Here is a 22,756-nt window from a genome sequence, read left to right as displayed (position 1 = left end):
AACCAAGTCAGGTAACTCTTTTCGTTCTTATGAGTTGCACAGTTATGTTCTCTTCTAACCTCTAGGTGGCAACCACGCCAAGCCTTGTGACAAGCAGTGCAGCTACTACTCTGACTGTCAACCCTGTGCTCCCTCTAACTAGTGCTGCTGTCACTAGTCTGTCAGTCACAGGTAAGATATAACCCAAGCTGCATCAGCACAGCAGGTTTTTCAGAAAACTCCTGCAGTCAGGGATAACCAATTCAGATAATAGCATGGAAGTCCAGTGGATTACTGGTGGCGTCTACATATCAAACAGATAAAGATTTTAAGGTCAACAATCTTCTGAGATTTTTTATGTTCCTGTGTTGCAGTCTAAAATCTCTGTAGAGAACTGGCTCTTGGATTTGCTGTATCCTTGTAAGACATGTTGTATAGGATTCTCAGATGCCCATAACCTGCCTAGCTGAAGGTGAAAAATAGAGAACAAAAGGAGTGCTTTGTGGGGAGCAAAGGATTCTCTGGGAACTCACAAATATAGCTTAGGTATACAGGTGCAAAGAAACAATACAGAGGATTTCCCTACTCGCTGCCCAGATACTCAATTTGACTTCAGTCTGATTTCCTTCCTTTCATCTCACTCTCACCTTGCCCTTTTAAACATTTTAATTAAAAAGCAATTCAGTGCTGATGGAAGACTCTGGACTGACAGTCCTAGAGAGTGAAGTCCTCTGTTTTGCCACTGAAATGACAGTGTGAGCAACTGCCATGCAAGCTTCCGTTACACTGCCCTGCCAATGTGCCTCAGTCCTATGTTGGAGTAATTCATTTTTCATGGCTGTTCAGTCTGGCCTCTCTGCTGAGACCGGCACCCCCTGGTGACCTGGAAGCAAAAGGCACTCCCATTATCCACCTGAGCCACCCAGCCTCCTCCTGAAGAGACAGTTGTGATCTGAGATCCACATTCACCAGTCCCCCTCTCTTGAATTCACTGTGCCCTTCAGTCCCACAGAGACATGTCTGTCTCACTTCCTCTTTCCTATGCTGTCCAGTCCAGGTGGTAGAGGTTTCTGTTCAGGCATGCCTGTGCTTTGCACTGTTCTAACTGGAATCCTCCTTCCAGGCACAACAGAAACCACCTCCAACAACACAGCAACCGTGATCTCTACAGCACCTCCAGCTTCCTCAGCAGTGACTTCACCCTCTCTGAGTCCTTCCCCTTCTGCCTCAGCCTCCACATCCGAGGCATCCAGTGCCAGTGAGACCAGCACAACACAGACAACCTCTACTCCCTTGTCCTCCCCTCTTGGGACCAGCCAGGTGATGGTGACGGCATCAGGGTTGCAAACAGCGGCAGCAGCCGCACTACAAGGCGCTGCACAGTTGCCTGCAAATGCAAGTCTCGCTGCCATGGCTGCTGCAGCAGGACTAAACCCAGGCTTGATGGCACCCTCACAGTTTGCAGCTGGGTAAGGATTGTCTTTGCGTTTTAGATGATAAATGAAGAAAATAGCAATACTTAGAATTATTGGGCTCTGTTCATCATGATTTTTTAATACTGTGTTTTGCACTTTAGCATCTTTCACCTACACCTCTCAAAGGGTTTACAAATACTAATGGATTAAGCCCTGCAACACCCCTATAGGGATGTTATCCCCATTTTATAGATGAGGAAGGTTTAGTGACTTGATCAGTCATACATTAAGTCAGTGGCCGAGCTGGGTGTAGAGCCAAGGAGCTCTGACTACTATTTCCTTGCTGTAGCCATTAAACTACACTACCCATGCTGCTAACTTTAAATTGAATTGGCATCTTAGAGTCCCTTCATTCCCCTATGTTCAGTTCTGTTCCTTTGGACCGAGAGCGAGATGGAGAACACCTGAATATTTATTGGAAATCATTCTGTTGACGCTGTGTGACTAAAAAAATATTGCTGTAAATGCTTTGTAGTTCTTTCAGTTTCTCTTTATTCTCATTTCCTTCCGATAGCTCTCTAAAGAGTTGCAGTGTCCTAAGAAGTCACTTTGAGTGTAATTCACAGCAGTAATACACTACAATTTGTGCTTTTTGGGTGCCTGTTCTTCAGGCTTGTTGTTAAGCACAGTGTTGAAAGGCAACTGTGAAGGGTTTATCCAAGACCACATTGTGGTATGAGAGAAATTAAAATACTACAGGAAAGGTTTAAAAAATCAGACCCTTGAATTCTACCTTCTTTCTCTGTATGATGGTCTCTGAATAGTAACACAACCTCCCTTGACCTGTCTCCTGTCTTGTTTTCTTGGTATCACAGAGGTGCCTTACTCAGTCTCAATCCAGGGACGCTAGGCGGTGCTCTCAGCCCAGCTCTGATGAGCAACAGTACACTGGCAACGATTCAAGGTTAGTAAAATTCCTTTTAATATATAACTGATTTTGTTACTTGTGTGTTTTACTCACCAAAAAAAGAGAGGCAACATTCCTGAACTCCAACATTCAGTAGTCAGGGACAGAAGCTTTACAAAGATGGCACAGAGATTTTTTTTAGAATTGTGAATGGTAAGATATAAAGTTGGGAGGCAGGTTAGGACAGTATACAATCTCAAGGATTTGGTGGTGACGTTAAGGAAGAATGTGGTGCGGGGAGTGGGTGGGTGCTGCATTAGTTTTGCTCCCCTCCCTCAGTGGACATGGAGGGACAATTTTAACAGGCTGTTTAGAGATCTACTTTTTACAGCTCATTTAGCAGATGCTTTAGTGTAGTTGCCTTGATCGAGGCCGATAGCAGAACAGTTCAGAGAACAAGAAACCTGAACACACAGATCCAAGATAAAGACTTTCAAAATGTGTATCTAAAGTCCTTAATTAGGAGCTATAAATCCATAAAATAAGGAGTTAATTCCTTTTTTAAATGTCTAAGTGAGTGGCCTGATTTTTTTGGTGTGTGGAGCATCCAGCAATTTCCATTGACTTTACTGAGAACCATTTGGGTACTTATCACCTCTGAAAATCAGGCCATTTATTTATAAACTAAATTTAGCTATTCAGTTAAAAAAAAAAAAAATCTTGTACCAAGTGCACAAAGAGCACAGAAGAATGTTACTTTGAGGGCAGATTTCATGGCAAATTGAACCCTGGGTAGATTTGTGAGGTAGTTTGTAACTATTAAAGTGCATCAAAATTTAAAAAGGCTTTACTCAAACAAGTTAAGTAACCTTCATATTGTAAAAACAACAAGGAGTCCTTGTGGCACCTTAGAGACTAACACATTTATTTGGGCATAAGCTTTCGTGGGCTAGAACCCACTTGATCAGATGCATGAAGTGGAAAATACAGGAGCAGGTATAAATACATGAAAGGATGGGAGTTGCCTTACCAAGTGTGAGGTCAGTCTAATGAGACAATTCATTAACAGCAGGATACCAAGGGAGGAAAGATAACTTTTGAAGTGGTAATGAGAGTGGTCTATTTCAGACAGTTACTCACACCTTCTTGTCAACAGTAGGGGGAAATTAGTATTGGGGAAAATAGGTTTAGGTTTTGTAATGACCCAAGCACTCCCAGTCTTTATTCAGGCCTAATCTGATAGTGTCCAGTTTGCAAATTAATTCCAGTTCTGCAGTTTCACGTTGGAGTCTGTTTTTGAAGTTTTTTTGTTGAAGAATTGCCACTTTTAGGTCTGTTATTGAGTGACCAGAGAGATTGAAGTGTTCTCCTACTGGTTTTTGCATGTTATGATTCCTAATGTCAGATTTGTGTCCATTTATTCTTTTGTGTAGACACTGTCCGGTTTGGCCAGTGTACATGGCAGAGGGGCATTGCTGGCACATGATGGCATATATCACATTGGTAGATGTGCAGGTGAACAAGCCCCTGATGGTGTGGCTAATGTGATTAGGTCCTATGATAGTGTCCCTTGAATAGATATGTGGACAGAGTTGGCACCGGGGTTTGTTGCAGGGTTTGGTTCCTGGGTTGGTGTTTTTGTTGTGTGGTGTGTAGTTGCTGGTGAGTATTTGCTTCAGGTTGGGGGGCTGTCTGTAAGCGAGGACTGGCCTGTCTCCCAAGGTCTATGAGAGTGAGGGATCGTCCTTGAGGATAGGTTGTAGATCCTTGATGATGCGCTGGAGAGATTTTAGTTGGGGGCTGTAGGTGACGGCTAGTGGCGTTCTGTTACTTTCTTTGTTGGGCCTGTCTTGCAGTAGGTGAGTTCTGGGTACCCTTCTGGCTCTGTCAGTCTGTTTCTTCACTTCACCAGGTGGGTATTGTAATTTTAAGAACACTTGATAGAGATCCTGTAGGTCTTTGCCTCTGTCTGAGGGATCAGAGCAAATGTGGTTGTATCTTAGAGCTTGGCTGTAGACAATGGATCATGTGATGTGGTCTGGATGAAAGCTGGAGGCATGTAGGTAATTATAGCTGTCAGTAGGCTTCCGGTATAGGGTGGTGTTTATCTGACCATTGCTTATTAGCACTGTAGTGCTTAGGAAGTGAACTTCTTGTGTGGACTGGTCCAGCCTGAAGTTGATGGTGGGGTGGAAATTGTTGAAATCTTGGTGGAATTCCTCAAGGGCCTCCTTTCCATGGGTCCAGATGATGAAGATGTCATCAGTGTAGCGCAAGTAGAGTAGGGGCGTGAGGGGACGAGAGCTTAGGAAGCGTTGTTCTAAGTCAGCCATAAAAATGTTGGCATACTGTGGGGCCATGCGGGTACCCATAGCAGTCCCGCTGGCTTGAAGGTATAAATTGTCCCCAAATCTGAAATAGTTGTGGGTGAGGACAAAGTCACAAAGTTCAGCCACCAGGTTTGCCGTGATGGTATCGGGGATGCCGTTCCTGATGGCTTGTAGTCCATCTTTGTGTGGAGTGTTCTTGTAGAGAGCTTCTACATCCATAGTGGCTAGGATTTTTTTTCTGGAAGATCACCAATGGATTGTAGTTTCCTCAGGAAGTCAGTGATGTCTCGAAGATAGCTGGGAGTGCTGGTAGCGTAGGGCCTGAGGAGAGAGTCTACATAGCCAGATAATCCTGCTGTCAGGGTGCCAATGCCTGAGATGATGGGGTGTCCAGGGTTATCAGGTTTATGGATTTTGGGTAGCAGATAGAATACCCCAGGTAGGGGCTCTAGGGGTGTGTCAGTGTAGATTCGTTCCTGTGCTTCTTTAGGGAGTTTCTTGAGCAGGTGGTGTAGTTTCTTTTGGTAATCCTCAGTGGGGTCAGAGGGTAATGGCCTGTAGAATGTGGCGTCAGAGTTGTCTAGCAGCCTTTTGTTCATATTCTGACCTATTCATGATGACTACAGCACCCCCTTTGTCAGCCTTTTTTGTTATGATGTCAGAGTTGTTTCTGAGGCTGTGGATTGCATTGTGTTTTGCATAGCTGAGGTTATGGGGCAAGTAATGTTGCTTTTCCACAGTTTCAGCTCGTGCATGTCAGCAGAAGCACTCTATGTAGAAATACTGTAGTGGCTCCCATTCTGTGTGAATACGTGTTACACCCCTTTTCGCTTCTAGGTTCCTTGAATAGGCCTTTCTCTGGCCAGTAGGATGGAGCAGTGTGTCCCCACTAAGGTCCTGATCCAAAGCACATTGAAGTCAATGGAAAGACTCCCTTCAGTTTCAATTGGTTTTGGATCAGTCCCTTAGAGCCATTTCAATTTCTGCAAAATCTTATCCAGTGCTCTCAGGGAGCTTTCTCTCAATAAGTACTGGCTCCTGTTATAGGGTGACAGAACAGTGGAGGGCAGTTTCCCTGGTGCCAGACATTTCACCCTGTGCTTATGCTTTGAGTACATTCAGATGGGAAATTCTGAGAACAATCAGATGACTCGTGCTTGGGTTTATATTTTTAAGATTTCAAAGTATTCAGTGAGATGCCTTTAATTTTTAGTCTAGATAGGAACTTTATTTTTATATTTTTACAAAAATTAGAAACAGCTTGTGCTTAGCTTCAGCTGCTCAGCCTTTGCCAGCCAAAATCCAACTGCAGCTGATCTGGGTAGTGTGAAGTGATGCTCCAAAAACATCTGGTACCACATGGTTGAATTATGCCACATGCTTGCGCAGTTACTTAGCTGTGTGAGGTTGACAACAAACAGTTACTGTAGAACAGATCCTGGTTTTTCAGAAGCAGATAAAAGCAGTTTTTTGCAGATAGTTTGAAAATGAGTTAGGATTATACACTATATAATGCATTAAAATATTTCATAACATCTATTCTTTTCTTTTATGTGACATATCTTGTTAAAACAAACTCTGGAATACTTTTATATAGAGAAATGTGTTAGGGAGATATAGGTAAAAATGAATAGCAAAAAACTTTTCGACCCTTCTCTATTCTTTGGGATAGTGAGAGGATCCTCCCTCTTACGTGCTTAGTTCTGCCAGCCTCGATAATGCCAAATCCCGTTTTCAACTGATTTCTGAATATTTTTATGTTGGGTTGAAGCAAGAGGAAGGAACCTTTAGTCATGGGAAGAAGGTTATGCTCATAAGAGGGAAAACTAAAGTTCTGTTGCACTTTGCTGCATTCCTTTGTGCTGTTAATGCTAATGTTCTCTTCCCTGCACTTTTCTCCCTTTTTAGCTCTTGCATCTGGTGGCTCTCTTCCAATAACATCACTGGATGCAACTGGGAACTTGGTGTTTGCCAATGCTGGAGGTACTCCTAACATTGTCACTGCCCCGTTGTTCCTGAACCCTCAGAACCTTTCTCTGCTCACCAGCAACCCAGTTAGCTTGGTCTCTGCAGCTGCCGCCTCCGCAGGGGCCTCTGGACCAGTCGCCAGCCTTCATGCCACCTCCACCTCAGCTGAGTCCATCCAGAACTCTCTCTTCACAGTGGCCTCTGCCAGTGGGGCCACTTCCACCACCACTACTGCCTCCAAGGCACAGTGAGCCGGGCTGAGCTGTGCTACCAGCAGCCTGTTTCACTCTGCAGTGGGATTGGCTGCCAGCTGGGTTTATAAACTGAAAAATGTGATCGGCTTCCTCTCACCATGTTGCTGGGGACAAGGGAGAGAGACGGAAAATATAAAAACAAAACAGGAAGGATTTAAAGCTGGGACAGACATTTGCCTAATTTTATAATAAACACTGTCTTTTCAGGATCACTTCATGGATCGGAGAGCTTTCTAACCAAAAATGTAAAAAAACAAAAAACAAAAAAAAAAACAAAAAAAAAAAGTGAAAGGACTACTTATCATTTCCAGCAGTCACAATGACAAGTTAAGGTGGGTTATCAACTCAAACATAGGAAGGGGATTTCTTAGTTCTTTTGGTCTAAATATCTTTTTTTTTTTTTTTTTAATTAATATTTTATAGTTCTGTTGTACAGGCCGTTATGTCATACAAGGTGTTTATAATCGTATCAATCGTGTTGGGGGTTCCTTTCTTAACTGGTACAATTTAGGCAGGCCTGTATTACTGGTGTATCTTATTATTATGGTTATTATTATTATTATTATTATTATTATTTTTATATATATGGTTTGGACGCATTTGTCTTTGCTCCTGGATTGTTTTCAGTGAGCTCCCACACCATGAGGAGGGGGGGGAGAGAGAGGGGAACATAAGGAGGCTTCCTGTCCTAATCTCCTGGGAGCGTTCCTCAGTTTCCTCATCCTTGAACTTGTTTTACAGTGACTTGTACAGAGGTATCAAGAGAGATTATTTTCACCACTTTTGCAGGAATCTCGGTATAGAGGCAGCAAGTTGTGTGCAAACCTCCAGGCTAGTCTGTGCTTTTATGGTGAGGGAGGTAGAGATAACTTCTATACTGCAGCTCTCCTTCACCCAGCTACTTAGGCTAAAGGGCCAAATTTTGCTCTAAGTTGCATGTGCATTGCTCATATTGACTTCAGAGAGCAGGATTTGGCACTTAGAGCCCAGACTATTTCAGACACCTGTTTTGGTGGTTCTACTGTATTGTTAGGATTTTGCCCCTTTAAAAAAAAAAAATCCTAGAAATGCAAAGTTACCTGAGGATGCCAATATCACTAATATCTAAAGGCATCCACAGTCCAAGCTTCCTACCAACTAACTTGGCACAGGATTTTGAGAGGTGAAACTGGCTTCTCTAATCAAAGGAATATTTCTTTGCATGTTTTTTGTTGTGTACAGGGAGCTGCATTGGAACAGTTTTCCACTGTCAAGTGCTTCTATCTACAGGGATAGATGTCAGGTCTATTGGAACAGAAGTTGCTGCCAATTTCATGCCAACACAACCATAAGAAAGCACTCTTGACTTCTTTGCGCCTTTGTTCTGTTTTAAATAGCTTGTAGGGTTTTTTCTCTACCACCCTGCTTGGTGCTTTGGAAATAGGAGACAGTGACCAATCAGCTGGAATTGTCCAGCCTGATGTGGGAAATAGCACCAATCTAGTCAACACTGGGACTTTGCACACATCTTGGTGTTCTCGTGTGGTCTCTGAGGAGTGATGTTGCTACCTTGATCAAAATGGCAATAAGCATCTCTGACTAAAGACTCAGTGTTGGCTTGCTGACGTAGCTGTGTTTCCAGGGTTGTTTCCAATCCACATAGCAAGGAGCATTTGAGAACAGAGAGCTTATGAGAATGGATGAGGAAGAATAGTGGGTTTCCAGAGGTTAGTGATGTATATTCTTTAATATACCAATCGAGTATCTGAACCAAAAAGATTTCTAAAGAGAAGACTGGATCGCTGCAATGCAGTTCACTTTGAACTTTTCATTCCTGTTGGATTTAAAAGTTTCTGCCATGTTTTTAAAACACATTTGAACTCAGCTAGGGAGGGTGTCACAAGTGCCCCCTCTGGGTTTGGTTTTGGTTTTTTGGAGGGGGACGAGGGGGTGTCACCAGGGAGTTTCAAGATAGCAAGTTTATGCAGTTATGTTCGCTTTTGCTGATCATCAAGGGAGATCTTGGAATCTCTCACCACCAGAGATCAATAAGACAGCAACTTAAACCCAACATACATTTTGGTCTGTGACCCAAGTGTGTGGGATTTACATTTATACTCAAATGGCAGAAACTCTTATCTCTTCTTCCCCTCATGTTTTTCTCTGTTCACGTCTGACTCTCTCTCCACCTTCCTGTTTCACAGATTATTTAAAATAATTATCCATAAGATTTCAAAACTAGTGAACTGCAAGCAGGGAAACTAACAAATGTCCGTCCACCATTTTTAATGTGTTCTTTGATTTTTTTTTTTGTTTGTTTTTGTTTTTTAAAACTAAGCTTGAACCAAAGTCAATTTCTAGCAAGCTGCTGTACTAATGGACTAGTTTGTATAAGTGCAGTTCAGACGCAGAGAGGCGATAGATGCTACTGACAATTTCTTTTTCATTTGTCTTGTTTTTTATTAATTTTATATAAAAGTTGCTGCTTGTTTTAATCTTTTTTGGGGGGATTGATAATTTGTATATCCTTGGGGCAGACTCTTAACTTGATTTTTTTTAAATAGTTTTTTTGTTTGTTTGTTTGTTTGTTTGGAGTGTAAATAGAATGGCAATGTCAGGTGATTACTAATCCAAGTGGTCCCCCACTCCTCCACCCTACCAGTTAAATAAATATAAATCTTCTGTGCAGAAGATTTTAGGGCTATGAATAATATAGAATATAAATTGCCCATAGTGTAACAGCTTTGGAGCAGTAAAAGGTATAGATGGGTATGATTCAGGGAGGGAGAAGTGGAAGAGGAGATGCTGGTTACCCACTGTGTTGGTCTAGAGGCCATAGCATTGACTATAGTTTCTACCAAAGGAAATATCAGTCCCATGGGACTTGTAGTCAGCCAAGTAAGAGGGCAGGAAATGCTGCAGCTACAATGCTTGCACTTGGGTCTGAAAATTCCCAGTCACCTCCAGACACTCGTAAAAGTAAAATTTACCAAGAGCCTTTTTGTTAAAGAGCATTTGGATGATATCCTCTCCACTGTATCCTCTGTTTTCTGATGGATCTGAGACTGGGGAGTGGGTCCTGTGCATTTATCTAGGAAATACAAAGAATGTGGGCCTTAAATCAGCATCAAAACCTCTCTCCACAGTTCAAAGGGACTGTGCCATCAGTTGTCTGGATGATTTTTAACTTCCCATTCTTGTTGGTTTGTGGTTGAGAGGGGTGTGTGATGCATACATATCTGGAACACTAATGCAGCTTGGATGGTTATTTATTATAAAAAAAATTGTTTTTTCCTGATTCCTTTTGCATTGGTCACATGGCTTTGGTGTGAGCACCTTAAACTCTCCCTCCCTCATCCTCTGCTACCCAATCACCCTCTAAGGGCCCCAGACTCCAGGGAGCTTCTTAGTTGTCTTTTCTGAAAGAAACTGGAAACTTTAAGTAGCCACATGTCCAGGGAGGCTTGGCTGAAATGCTCTTCTTTTTGCCCTGGGGAACTGGCAATAGATTGTCATATCCTACCACACCCTCCACTCCCTCCGTGGCTCAAGCCCAGTGTGTTTTTATTTCCTATCATAGAACATGTCAATGTCTGATTGTAGCCCTTTTGTTCAGTTGATCTGCCTGGACCCTGCTCCTCATTGGTAGTATTGTTTCCTCTTGTGAACGTTGGTCACCTCTACTATTTTAGTTAAAGGAGAGAAGAGAAGAACTCAGAGATGAGGTTGCAGCGGCATTATATTTGCCTAGTAAGACTATACATGCACACTCTTTCAGAACTTGAGATTGATGAATGATCGGGTGTTGGAATGTAGTGGAAATTGCTGTTTTAAACCTTAATCATGACTGCAACAGAAACTGAAGTGTCTACAAGGAGATTCAATAGTGATTGGTGATTTATGGACTTGGAGAATTAGAGACTAAAGATTTAAGGATTGGAGTGGGAAAATATTGTCCCACAGATTCAAAAATTAGCCAACAGCGGCTGAGGGCATTATTTTGCAGTTGCGGTCACTTTTCCACCCCAAAGGACGATAGTTTACTCTTTATAATCCAAAAATACAAGTCAGTATAGATGTCTTAGCAAAAATGGTTTTCTGTTGCCCACAAATGTCATAGTCCTTGTCTTAAATCCATCACTGAGTGAACAAACTGGTCCTTTGTTGTTTTATGGGATTATCTCTGAGAATTTTGAATTCAATAGAATTTCACACACACACACACACACACACACACACACACACACACACACAAATATATATATAAATTGAAATAAAATCAAATCAGGCTTTGTTGGCCAGGGCCAGAAGAAATTCCTTAAAGCCCTTGTACATGGAAGGGAAAATTGCAAGTTATCTAGTGCATCTTTCTCTACCACAACTCCATAAAACTCCATATATGTAGGTGTCTGAGCTTGTTTTCTCATTTCCAAGCATATCTCATGGCAGGTAAAAGCTAGTGAGAGACCAATTCACTTTATCATCTCCAAGGACAATTAGGATCTGTATATTAGGCCCGGGGAGGGACATATGTATGAAGAAACACAAGAAATAAACACCTTCCCAAAAAAGATATGGAGAAGGGGAGATACATAAATGTTTCTTCAGGAAAAAGTCTTAAAAGGTGGTGCTCATGTGAATTTTGGTAGAGAACTCATTCAGGTTTGGTTCAGACAAATCTGACCCACCCAGTTGACCTCTGCCCCAGTAGTTAGGGGATGAAAGATTCATGTACTGTTCACACACATGCACATACTCACCCTTAGATGGAGTCTCCTGACAAATGTGAATTTTGTGAGGAATCCTAAGCCAGTTAAAAAAGTATTCATTTCTTTACTGACTTGTTACCTAGTGTATATGCAGGAATGCTACATATAACATGCATGTGTGTGTGTATGTTCGTGTGTGTATGTATACACATGCCCTGTACTAGTTAGTACTGAGATATACTCCCTACATAAGAAAAATCCTGGTTTATAATAGTTTTGTATCGTGCTCAGAGCCTAAGTACAATATAGTTTACATTTAAAAAATTGTTTTAATTGGGAGACTCATGACAACACATCATTGCCCCAGACCTACTCAAACAAATCCTCTGCCTTCAATAAGTAAAGTCACACAAATTAATTAAAAGCCATATCAGACCCCAAAAACCACTTTGCCATGAAGACCATAAGACTTGGGCTCTGATGGACTATCAGTGGGAACACAATGGAAAGTAGAGGGTCCTCATATGAAAATGCTCTGCTGGTAATACTGGACATCTGTGTTCAAGTCACTAATAAGACCATCCACCAGATTTTAACTGTTGTGATAGAGACCAGAAATGGAGACATTCTCTTCAGTAATTTGAATCACATACCCTTGTAGGCTTCAAAAATTACACCTTTAAATTTCACCTGGAAGTGAACTGGCTGTTATGGCCATAATGGAGAGATTTCTAAAGAAAACATTCAGGATGTATGTAATACATATGTTAACTTACTTGGAAATGCATTTAATCATTTGTTACCCCTTTTGGGGTAACAAATCTTGATATTAATCTCAAGAGAAGTAGGAACAATATATGAACTCACGTTATAATGGCCTTCCCTTTGTGCTGATTGAGCATTCCACTGCCCCTCCACCCTCATCCCTTTCTTGATCTTCTTCCCTGTACAGCGTGGGAGGACGTTATTTTAGTCTATAGATTAAATGAAAACAATATAACTTGGATCTATGGGTGGTGTCTTTCCAATGGACTTCTTAAAAATCAAAATAACTTAGGCAACTTTAAAAAAAAAATGGAATAAGAGACTCTCCTTGTTCTCAGGGGGCAGCAGAAGAGTGTCTGTTACCAAAACAACTTGAGAGAATTCTCCCTGCACATCAGTAACAATGATTAGGTCAGTGATAGTGATTTACTGTTTTCTCTGAGGTCACACAGCATAAAGCATAGGTTCATCCATACCTTTAAGTTGTGGCCTCTGAAAATAAGTAGCTACTATTATAAAGAACATCACTGAAGAGTTAGATTTTTGTTGTTCCTCTATTGCTTTAAGTAGAAGGTACCCAACAGTCCACTGGAGCAGATTCCATTTTTCCTCCTGATTGAGGTGTTGAAAGTGCAGAAGTGCTAAGTCCTCTGTGAAGCATATTCTTGGAGTAGAGTAACATTCAATAAAACAAAGACCATTTTTTTCATAAAAGAACAGAACATCTTAGCTCCATTGCAGCTGGAGCCATATAATGGAGGCACCATTAAAACAACTTCCAATTTACCTTAATTGTCAACACCTAATATTTTACTAAATAAAATTGTTCTCGTCCCAATTTGAAACCGTACTTTACAAAATTGTCAGAAAGGAGCTCTTTTTGTAATGGAAATAGAGGCTTTGGGACAAACTAAATACTACATCAGATCCTAGCTATTGATGACATTTGGTTAAAAAAAAAATAGCATTTCCAATTATCTTATGGTTATCTTTGGGCAAAATCCTAAATATAAACGCTTAACATGTCCATTTAACTGTGTTATAGCCAGTTAAACTGAATTCTACTGTCTTGAGGAAAAATAGGATTATCTTAAGTTTGTATGTACGTGTGTGTACACACACATATATATATATTGAGAATAAATTCAGTTCTGTCTTTTATATACTCTCTCTTGGACATTATCAAAGGAGGAATCTGACTGGTTGATGAATACATCCATTATATAGTTATCCATCTGTAACCAGCCTGCTCTGGATTTGTTAGCCAGTTGTTACAAAAATATGACCCAGAAAGTTGTTAAAACAATTCACACTTCAAGAAGTTCAGTTGCACTGGTTCTGCTCTTTAGAGGAGTCAAAATCAACTCCCATTGATGTCAGTAGGAGTCTCCCTTGCCTCCAGTGGGAGTTGGATCAGATCATAGAGTGTCTTTGGCATTTGACAATGGATCTCCTATCTTACAGAGCATTTAACTTGCATATGTCTTTGGTACAACCACCCTTCTTTTTGTGTATTGTTAAGATACAGGCATTGCATGTGGATATAGTGTCATCTGCTCTTTTTTCTAATCTAATGCAAATCTGTTGTTTGACTCATGATTTGCAAATTATTATGTTCAGTATCTTATGTATTGCAACCCATTCAGAATAGGATCAGATTCTATAAACCTAAAAGCAGTTTACGTCAAAGAGCATTGAAAGGAATGAAATGTGTATACACGTGCATGCACCCATATAGCTATACACACGGACAGTACAATATAGAAACATGATTGTTCTCTTCTGACTTTCATCATCAACGAGGAGGATAAATGGAATAATTACCACTTGCTTTGTGACTCTATCCTGTCTATGATTAAGGTGGTAGTAATGTTGAGCCTTCATTTATTCTTCCTATCAGTTTGCTATGTACACACATTCCTGCTTTCATCCCTAACCAGTACAATTCAGACGTCAATCTGATTGCATACTTGTACTAATCCAACTCTGTCCTCCTTTTTCTTTCTCTCATATGCATGCCCATACCCTGAATGAACAGACTACTCTTTCATTCATTCCCTGGGGACTCCATCTGGAGGGTTTTAGAGACTGCAGTGGAACTACAGATAGTTTTATTCTTGGGGAGGAGAGAGTATGTGGTTTGACAGAATAGATTGGTGTGGTCAGGTATGTCAAACGCACCAGATATGGCTTTTCTGACTAAATTTCTGTTCATGGAGCATCTCCTGGGCTTTATGCCAATACTCCCTGCAAAGCATGCTTTGCTTGGGTGAATCTCCTTGGGAGACATTTCAGTTCCTGTCCCTGAGTAAGTGGAGGGTCCCCAACTGGAATAATCTGTGTCCCACTCCTGCCCTTCCCTCCCCCTCCTTCAGTAAGAGGTAGCACCACAGAGCTGTGAGAACAATGCTTGTGGGTAGCAGCTGGCTTCTGGCACCTTCATAAAATACCTCAGCATAGCTTAGCATTGTCACATAACTGGTTTTAAACTGAAAAATCAGAAGAGAAAAACAAACTTTATAAATAGTGGAGATAATTCTAGCTGTAGAGTTTAGTTGAACTGATGTTTATTATGATTGATAAACATGATTATGCTGTATGTATTTGAGATCCTGTTGATAGGTTACAACTTTATAGGGTTGGGTGGGGGGGGTGGATGTTGGGTGGGGGCGGAGCGAAGGGAGTTGACTCTGTTAGAAGGAAAATGTTGCTCATGAATTTTTTTCCTTGTATCTGTCTTGCCAAAGGAAACATTTTGTTGCTCCTGGGTTTGGGATTGTTGTTTGGTTGGTTTATCTGTGGTCTAATCTGCAGCACAGCACATGATGGCATGCAGGTTACTGATTGGGTGGCTGTTCAGGGTCCTTTAGGTGCACACCTGCTTTCCCCTCCCTCCCTGCCTTTTCCTTACGAATAATAAGGGCCTTTGTAGGGATCTAAAGATTAGGCAAGGTGTGTATATATTGGGAGCTTGGGAGAGAGGAGATGGAGATATTGGGTCAGATTCAGCCCAGGTATAAATCCATTTTAGCCAGTGGAGTTGCACCAGGGCTGAATTGGGGCCATGGCATTTAAGTTTGGGAAAGAGAGAACAGTTGTTGCATCTTAATCTAACTGAGAGAGCAAAAATGAAACAGGTTCCTTTTATCCCCCTTGTCTTGTTACTGAATGTAGGGCTTGTAGTGCTTGATAATAGGTGGAAAACTTTTTAAACACTTCCTTTTCTAATAGCAATGCTAATCCTGTCTAGACCAAAAACTACAAAAGAAAAACCAAACTGAGAAGTGAAAGCTAACCTGCTCCTAGCACCTGGCTGGTGTACCTGAAAGGATAGAAATACTGTGAGTCAGTCTGGGGGGAGGGGTGTTTGGGGAGGAGGGAGGTGCATTCCTCTCATGGTGTTTGTCTTGGCTTTGGGTGGGAGTACTGGGGGAAGTGGTGATGACTTGGGAGGAATTCCTAGCCTCTTCCATCCTGACTTCAAGGCATCCCTTCCATTCTTCCAACTTCCCTAAAGGGGGGTGGGGGTGAGGAGGTGAGTGAGTGAGTTTTTGAGTGGTTGTGTGGATCTAAAGAGGTGAATTTCTAAGGAGCTCAGAGCTCCATTGGGATGGGAGAATTTCCAATGGCTTGGTAGAGAACCAAAGGCACTGATGAGTCGTCAGCTCTGCTGTTGTCAGAGCAGATAAGAGGAAAAGCTGGGCCTTTTTCGCGCTTTGGGTGGATGTCCCTTTCTGTAAGGATCTCGTCTCCTGTGAGTGTTGCCACCTTTTTGTGCACAGGGATGTCTTGGCTCTGTGAGGACAAACTGCATATGGGGATTGCTCAATGCAGCAGCCTAGGTCTCAGTTGCTGCTGGAAATAGGAAAAACTGTTTCTTCCCTTCAAATATGGAAGCAGTGGTACCAAGGTCAGAGTCCCTTCCAACATCCTGCATGTGTTGTCTTTCTCTTCTAAAGATGGGGGACCCAGGAAACTCCTTTCTTTACTCCCCAAAATAGCCATGTACATTGTCATGTATTGTGCTATTGGGTTGAGTTGTTTTATCAGTGAACCTGGCGAACGCTTGTGAAGAAAGGGAAAGGGTGGAAAATAGATGAATTGTCCAGCTACTCTTCCTCCGGAAACCAATCGGGTTGCAGAACTTCACTGAAAGCTTTACTAATAGAATTGTTGTTCTGACATTATGTAAAAGTGGTATTAATATTGTGTGACTTTTCAAAGAGCTAGATAGATTTATAGGTAGGTAATAGGGATATTGAAGAAATGACTTCTCAATTATAAGAGCACTTGGAACAAAAGATGTGGAAAACAAGGTGTGCTTTAAGGTAAACAAATCTGAGGAAGGAAATGAAACAACCTGGGCGAGGGAAGGGAGGGTGATATCCTTTGGGATTCCTTAGTGCTACTGAGTTGTTCTGCCCCAGGACTGGAGCACCCCCTCTGCCTTATTTCATCTCTCTACCAAGCAAGACATTGTCAAATAGCTCAGGCCAAAAATGTAATTTACCTTAAAATTGTTCTAGTCTGCTGGGGAATTTTTCCTTCCAGAGTTTTATATAGACCATAAAATAATGTTTAATCCTCCACTCTGTCCCCAAGAACTAACCACCTCCTCCTCCTCCCCCAAAATTCTCAATCTAATATTGTGGGACCCACTAAAATTATGTATTGCCCCCTGCTGATTTTTGTAGCAGCATCTAGTTAACAAACATTATTCTCTGAGCTGTTCTAATGTTATGGATGGTGCTGGCATGCTATGGTGCTATAGAAATCCTAATTATTAAACAAAGAGGATCCTGTTTTGGCTCCATCCAGGACACTGGAAACTATTTATGCCAAGTCATAAACCATGGAAATCACACAGCCCCCTTGAGAAATGAAAGCTCTTATAAAAATCAAACACAGCACCCTTGATAGTGTCCTTCAGAACAAGGCAGTTTAGATTTAAAAAAAAAAAAAAAATCAGTCCTTCCCCCTGGTCTCCCTCACTGTGTTGGTCCTGGTACCTTCTTTGCACAAGTGAGCTGAAGGATGAAATCTCAGCAAGCTGAGACACCTATGCAGACTCATAGCCCAGCTCTGCTACCTTTTGAGAACTGGGAGCAGGATTGGACCCTCATTTTGCAACAGGGAGAGGAAAGGGGCACTGCAGAACTGCCCGTCATTGGTTTGGAGTAATGTGAATAGGGCAGTTCTGGTGGGGGGGCAAGTGCTGATCACCTTGGAGAGCATCACGTGCCCACTGTCTATCGGAAGGATCAGTGCAGTAGCCATCTCCATGCCTGCCAGTGCTGCTGTTGTTCCATTTCCTTCCTCTGCAGTAGTGTCTAAGGCTAGGTGTGGGGTGTTTATCCGCCACAGGTACAGGAGCTGTCGTATACCTCATTTCTAACTCGTAACTGAGTAACTTGCTTTAACTTTCTCCAAACCCTACAGAGTTGCCAAGTCTGCCCTCCCTCCCTTGATTAACGTTGAACTCTGGCATATAGCAGCCCGTGACCTGCAACCTGGGGAGTGACCCCCTAAAGCCTCTGAATGTCGCTGCTTAAAAGCTACTGCAAAATGAGGGCAAATTGCAATCTTCTCCTAGTTCTTTTGGTTACAAGGGGTCCTCTCGATTAGTCTGTGAATATCCAAAGGCACCCTCCCTCCAATCTGTGCATGAAACGTCCACAACTGCCTTTCCCCGCTCTCCTGGTGTCAGGACTTCACTGAAACTCCAGGGCCAGGCAGGTCCCTGAAGGCTTCTTTCAGCTGAGTGCTGCGCACACACTACTCATCCTTTTAAAAACAAAAACAAAAAAAAAAGGACCAAAAAAGAAAATTCTCCAAATATTTAATTTTCTTCTTTATTATTTGACAATCTTGTATCCCCCGGGCTGTCCAGAAGCTGCATCCTTGATCCCTTCCACCTTTACTTTGAATGTAGTTCCTCCACCCCCATGGGAAAGAGAAGCGTTGACAGGTCACGGTGCGCTGCTATAAGCCGGGGGGGGCGGTTTCTTTGTTTTGTTTTGTTCTTTTAAAATTTCCAGCCAAAACCAAAGATTTCCTAATGATTGTATAAACTCAAAACAAACAAACAAACCAAAGACAAAGGGGCGTCTTCAGCAATCCCATCTGTGAGGCCAGCCCTGGTAGAGGAGGAAGGGGGTTCCCAGCAGGCTGCTAAAGTGGAATGCCTGGCTTCCCATGGCCCGACACTGTGTGGCTCTTCCACAGCAAAATGGACTCAACCTGATCCAGGCAATTTCCATCCCACCCTTTGCTAATGTGTTGTGGAGGAAACTTGCTCTTTAAGCTCACAAAAACCCAGGGTGCAGCCACTGGGAAGGTGGGTTGGGAGAGCAGATGGGTTGCTGCAGCCAATGGGACTCCACAGATTGGTTGAGAAGCTGAAGACATTGGTGCATGATTGGCTGCTCTGATAGGTGCTTTAACCCTTTGGGGGCTGGGTGATGTTGATTAATACACGCTGAGGTGCACTTCTTAGCTTTTTTCCCTCCCCCCCCGTAACTGCTTGGAAGAGGCTGTCCTGTTGTGAGAAATCTCTGAAAGAAGAAAAAGCTTTTCATTTCTCCTCTAGTTTCTTTTTTTCTATATTTTTATTATTTTTGCAGCACCACTGTGCAACTATGCATTGTATTTCTCAACCTTTTATGCTAGGTAGATGCCTGTGACTTTTTAACTTTTGGGGGGGATTGCAAATGAAGGAACTTTATACATGGATCTTTTTAATCTCAGTTGATTGGGGGGTGTTTGGTTCTAGGGTCATACAAGCTCTATCCCAAAGCAAAATCCAAATGTTAATAATATTAGCCTGATGCAGATACCAAAGATAATTTCTTTCCTGCAGAACCTTAGACTTGTGTATTAAGTACGATTACCCAGCACTTGCATTAGTCTAACCTCAGTAATTCCAAAGCTTAGATGTATATTTTGGTATATTTCTGGGATATTAAAAGAATTGTCGTTTAAATTCTTGTTTGTTTCAGTGTAATGCTCTTAAAGTCATAGCATGGAGATAACTGAACTGTCCTATTCTTAGTAGTTTGAAATAATAGTATTTTTGTATGTTTTGGGTGTGTCTATGTATGTATTAACATAACAGTTTTCACTGCCTAGGTGTTCATAATTAAAAAGAATTAAAAAGTTCTAAAGTGTACATAATATTCCATAATGAACCTTCCACCAGACTGTCAATTTGGATTGCATTTTCACTGACTGCCATTCCCAGCTGGGATTCCTTATTTCTTTTTTAAGGAGACAGCATCCTTAATTTTTCTAAAGACCTGAATTTACTTTTTACATAACTGGGTAAAAGGGTGTTTTCCGTTGTTGTTTTTTGGGGGGGGGGGGGCAGTTAGAAAGTGGCCTGAGATTTATTTAAGAAAAAGCTTGGAAGCACATTAGTTTGAAAACATCAGTTTCTCTTTGAGTGAAAAGTTGGAATTTGGGAAAAAAACCTTTCAGCTGAAGCTGGCCAATAACTTTTAATGAAGCAATGAGTTGTGAATAGTGAATAGCCTGTGGGGGGATCCTTTTATGCGTCTCTTCAGCCAAAGATAAATTAGCAGTCTGGGTGTTAACCCTTTTTCTCACTTCTCCTCCTATACTATCACTTGTACACCGGGGGTCAGCTGAACACTTGAAGTCAGGGACCTTAATGCGATACTTGTACCCAGATGAAATACATTCTCACCTGGTCTTGAGACTGAAATGTGAAAGACCCCTATGATTTTGAAACTAATTGATATCTTTTTCTTGATGGGGGGGATAAAAGGGATGCTGTTTCTTTAAAGATGCCCTTTATTTTTTTTCCCAGTGGCTGCCTGCAGGTGGCTGTAGGCATTGAGAGATTGTGTAGATTACAGTGAATCAGGATGAAATGGTAGATTTTGTGTAGATGCATTTGTCTGCTGTAATTTTTTATATATATTAAACTTACTGTAACTGTACAGTTCATTTCTGTTGTAAACATCATTAAACCATTTTCCAAGTGTTTTAACATGTATGTACTTGTTTGTGGTTTTTAAATACGCCAATAGTTGGAGGGCAAAAATCTCCTTATTTCTGTTCCTCAGATCCACCAAGCTGGGCCTGAGAGATGTTCCCTCTTGCTATTTGTCAGTTGTGCCGAACAGACTGCAGGATATTGCAGGTGATCAGCTCTCATCGAGAAGCTTTTGCTCTGCCACCATTGCATTGTCCACTCTCTTCTTTTTTAAAAGAGAATCAGCAGCCTGGGTTGTCTTCTTGGGACTGTGGACAAAGGTTCTTGAATGTAAAGACTGAAGTTGGAAAATGGGAAAGGATGCAATTACCATGTGCATAGCACCAGGGCCAGCCCCTCTGCCAAAAGCCAGTTTGTTAGTCTTCAAACCACCTTGCAGATTCGATGCCTTGCGAGTCCTGGAAGAAATACTAGAGGGAACTTCTGAGAGCCAACATCCTCCCATAGCTAGAGACAGCATAAAGGGGAACTTTCTTGTTAACTCCCCCAGGTTAGTGGTTGTCTTATTCCCTAGCACATATTAAAAAATCTCATATGAAACTCTAGGCTTTACTGCCCTATAGCTGTTAGGTCCTAGCTTATTTGTGTTGTATATAACAATTTCTTTTTGGCAGTTGTAAACGCAATGTTTTCTAATTTCAGTGACTGGCAGCTTGGTCTTGTATTATGAAAGGGGGTAAGTATGAGTATTGGATTTACCTTCTCAGTTCGTTATTTTAGCGGACACTCTAGCATATCCCCTTTACTCCATCTTTCCATGCCTCTAATCATTTTGTCTCACAACAGGAATAGTAAGTCCAAAAATTTATATTTGAGAGGGCCCGCAATGTAAGGGGCTTGTCTGTCGCCAGTATTTATATTGATTTAGAAACTATATAGTTCAGGTGGTACAAAAAAATGTGGTAGAACCACCAACACCCCACTGCAGATGCATTTATATCACTATAAAAGGTGCTTATATTGGTATAGCTCATTTCAGTAATTTTACCTGTTTCTAAACCAATATCATTATTAAAGCAGTGCAAAAAAATACCTACATACAGACCAGGCCTGAAGATATTGCTGCCACCAGCACAGATTTCAGCAATAGTTGGATGGCAGCCTTCCAGCAAGTACTAACCTTGTCCAGCCTGGCTTAGTTTGACATCACAATTGTGACTGTTCAGGTGGGTGCAGGCAGCCCTTGTGGCAGGATAGCAACAGCAGGACTGGCACACGGCTCAGTTAAACACATTTACACATCCATGGCTTCCCCATCCATTTTATTACCTCATCAAAAAACATCTGAATTGCTGAGCCACCATCACCTTTGTGTTGAATCTGTACTCCTCATCTTTAAAATTATCCTGCAAGGTATTTAAAAATTCTTACATTTCTTTCGGCTTTTGTACACTTCCCTTAGCAAAATACTCATCGCTTGTTGGCATTGTTTTATATAACAGGAACATACTTCGGCGCTGTATTTTAAGTGGGGAAGGAATATCCCTTAAAAAATTGTGTGGATTGAGCAACAGTGAGGGAAGAGAGAAGTCAAGTTTTGGATTGTCGATTAAAAAACTTCCCTTTTTAATTAAATCCCAACTTTCCCAGTGTTCTCGAGCATAATGTATATGCTGCACCACTCCTGTTTTTACCATGGAACCTCGCTGGTAAAGGAGTCCTAGCTTTCATATATTTCCATTAGCATTTCTGGATGCGTCCATGTGCTGCAAGAGCTGGTCACACTGGGATGTTATTTTCTTGATTGCTTGTTGCAGCCTAGCACTGAATCCTCCTCACACTGTCAAGGTAGAGCCTGCTTTTAGCATTTGTCTTTCACTCTAGAAACATGTCGTCATTTACAGTAAGAACAGCTCTCCACACCTAAAACCAACTTAGAAATAAAGCTAAATTTACAGCAGAAAAATATTGGCGCTAGACTGCCATCGTTATGCTGATGCAGATTAGTCTTCCTGTAGATAATACTGGGTGTAGCTATAGCACCTTCCTTTCGAGGACCTTAAAAGTGCTTTAGCCAGTAATTAAATGTCAACCACCTGTGAGGTGGGTAAATAGGGTGTAGTTTTGGGGGGATTTTAAATAGCCAGAGAAACCAGCTCAGTGAGGAGGAGGAAGAGAACCCAACGTCCTAGTCTCCTGCCCAACACTTGCTGGTACAAAAACAGCCACTATCATTAGGAATAGTTTTACAGATATGTACATTTAAAAGCTAAAGCTTGAGATTGTATAGTTTTGAAGGGGGGAAGGGAGGAGGGGAACTAAATCCAGACTTGTCCTACTTTGTGCAATGAACCACACATATATAATTTGCAGCCCTGAAAAAATGGGTGTTGACTGAATGGCCTTTTTTGGAGTGATGATTGTTTCCCTTCTCTCCTCGCCCAAAGCATCTGGACTTGTCTCAGTCTTGCCCGTCCACTGCACGAATGCCAC

The 22,756-nt window shown here is 41.7% G+C and overlaps 1 protein-coding gene across 1 annotated transcript in view; it reads left to right on the top strand.

The window, feature by feature from the left end:
• POU2F1 (POU class 2 homeobox 1) overlaps positions 1-7,124 on the top strand; it is a 99,313-nt gene extending 92,189 nt beyond the window's left edge. The window contains exons 13-16 of the mRNA XM_029913253.1: positions 66-171; positions 1,103-1,448; positions 2,270-2,358; positions 6,540-7,124. Of these exons, the coding sequence (XP_029769113.1) occupies positions 66-171; positions 1,103-1,448; positions 2,270-2,358; positions 6,540-6,850 (852 nt within the window). The 3' untranslated portion in view covers positions 6,851-7,124. The remainder of the gene's footprint in view (positions 1-65; positions 172-1,102; positions 1,449-2,269; positions 2,359-6,539) is intronic.
• The last annotated feature ends 15,632 nt before the right edge of the window (positions 7,125-22,756 follow it).

This window comes from Terrapene carolina, unplaced genomic scaffold, assembly GCF_002925995.2.
Source record: "Terrapene carolina triunguis isolate 2854851 unplaced genomic scaffold, T_m_triunguis-2.0 Scaffold558, whole genome shotgun sequence".
NCBI classification, from domain to species: domain Eukaryota; kingdom Metazoa; phylum Chordata; order Testudines; family Emydidae; genus Terrapene; species Terrapene triunguis.
This window is presented reverse-complemented; position numbering and strand designations above follow the sequence as displayed.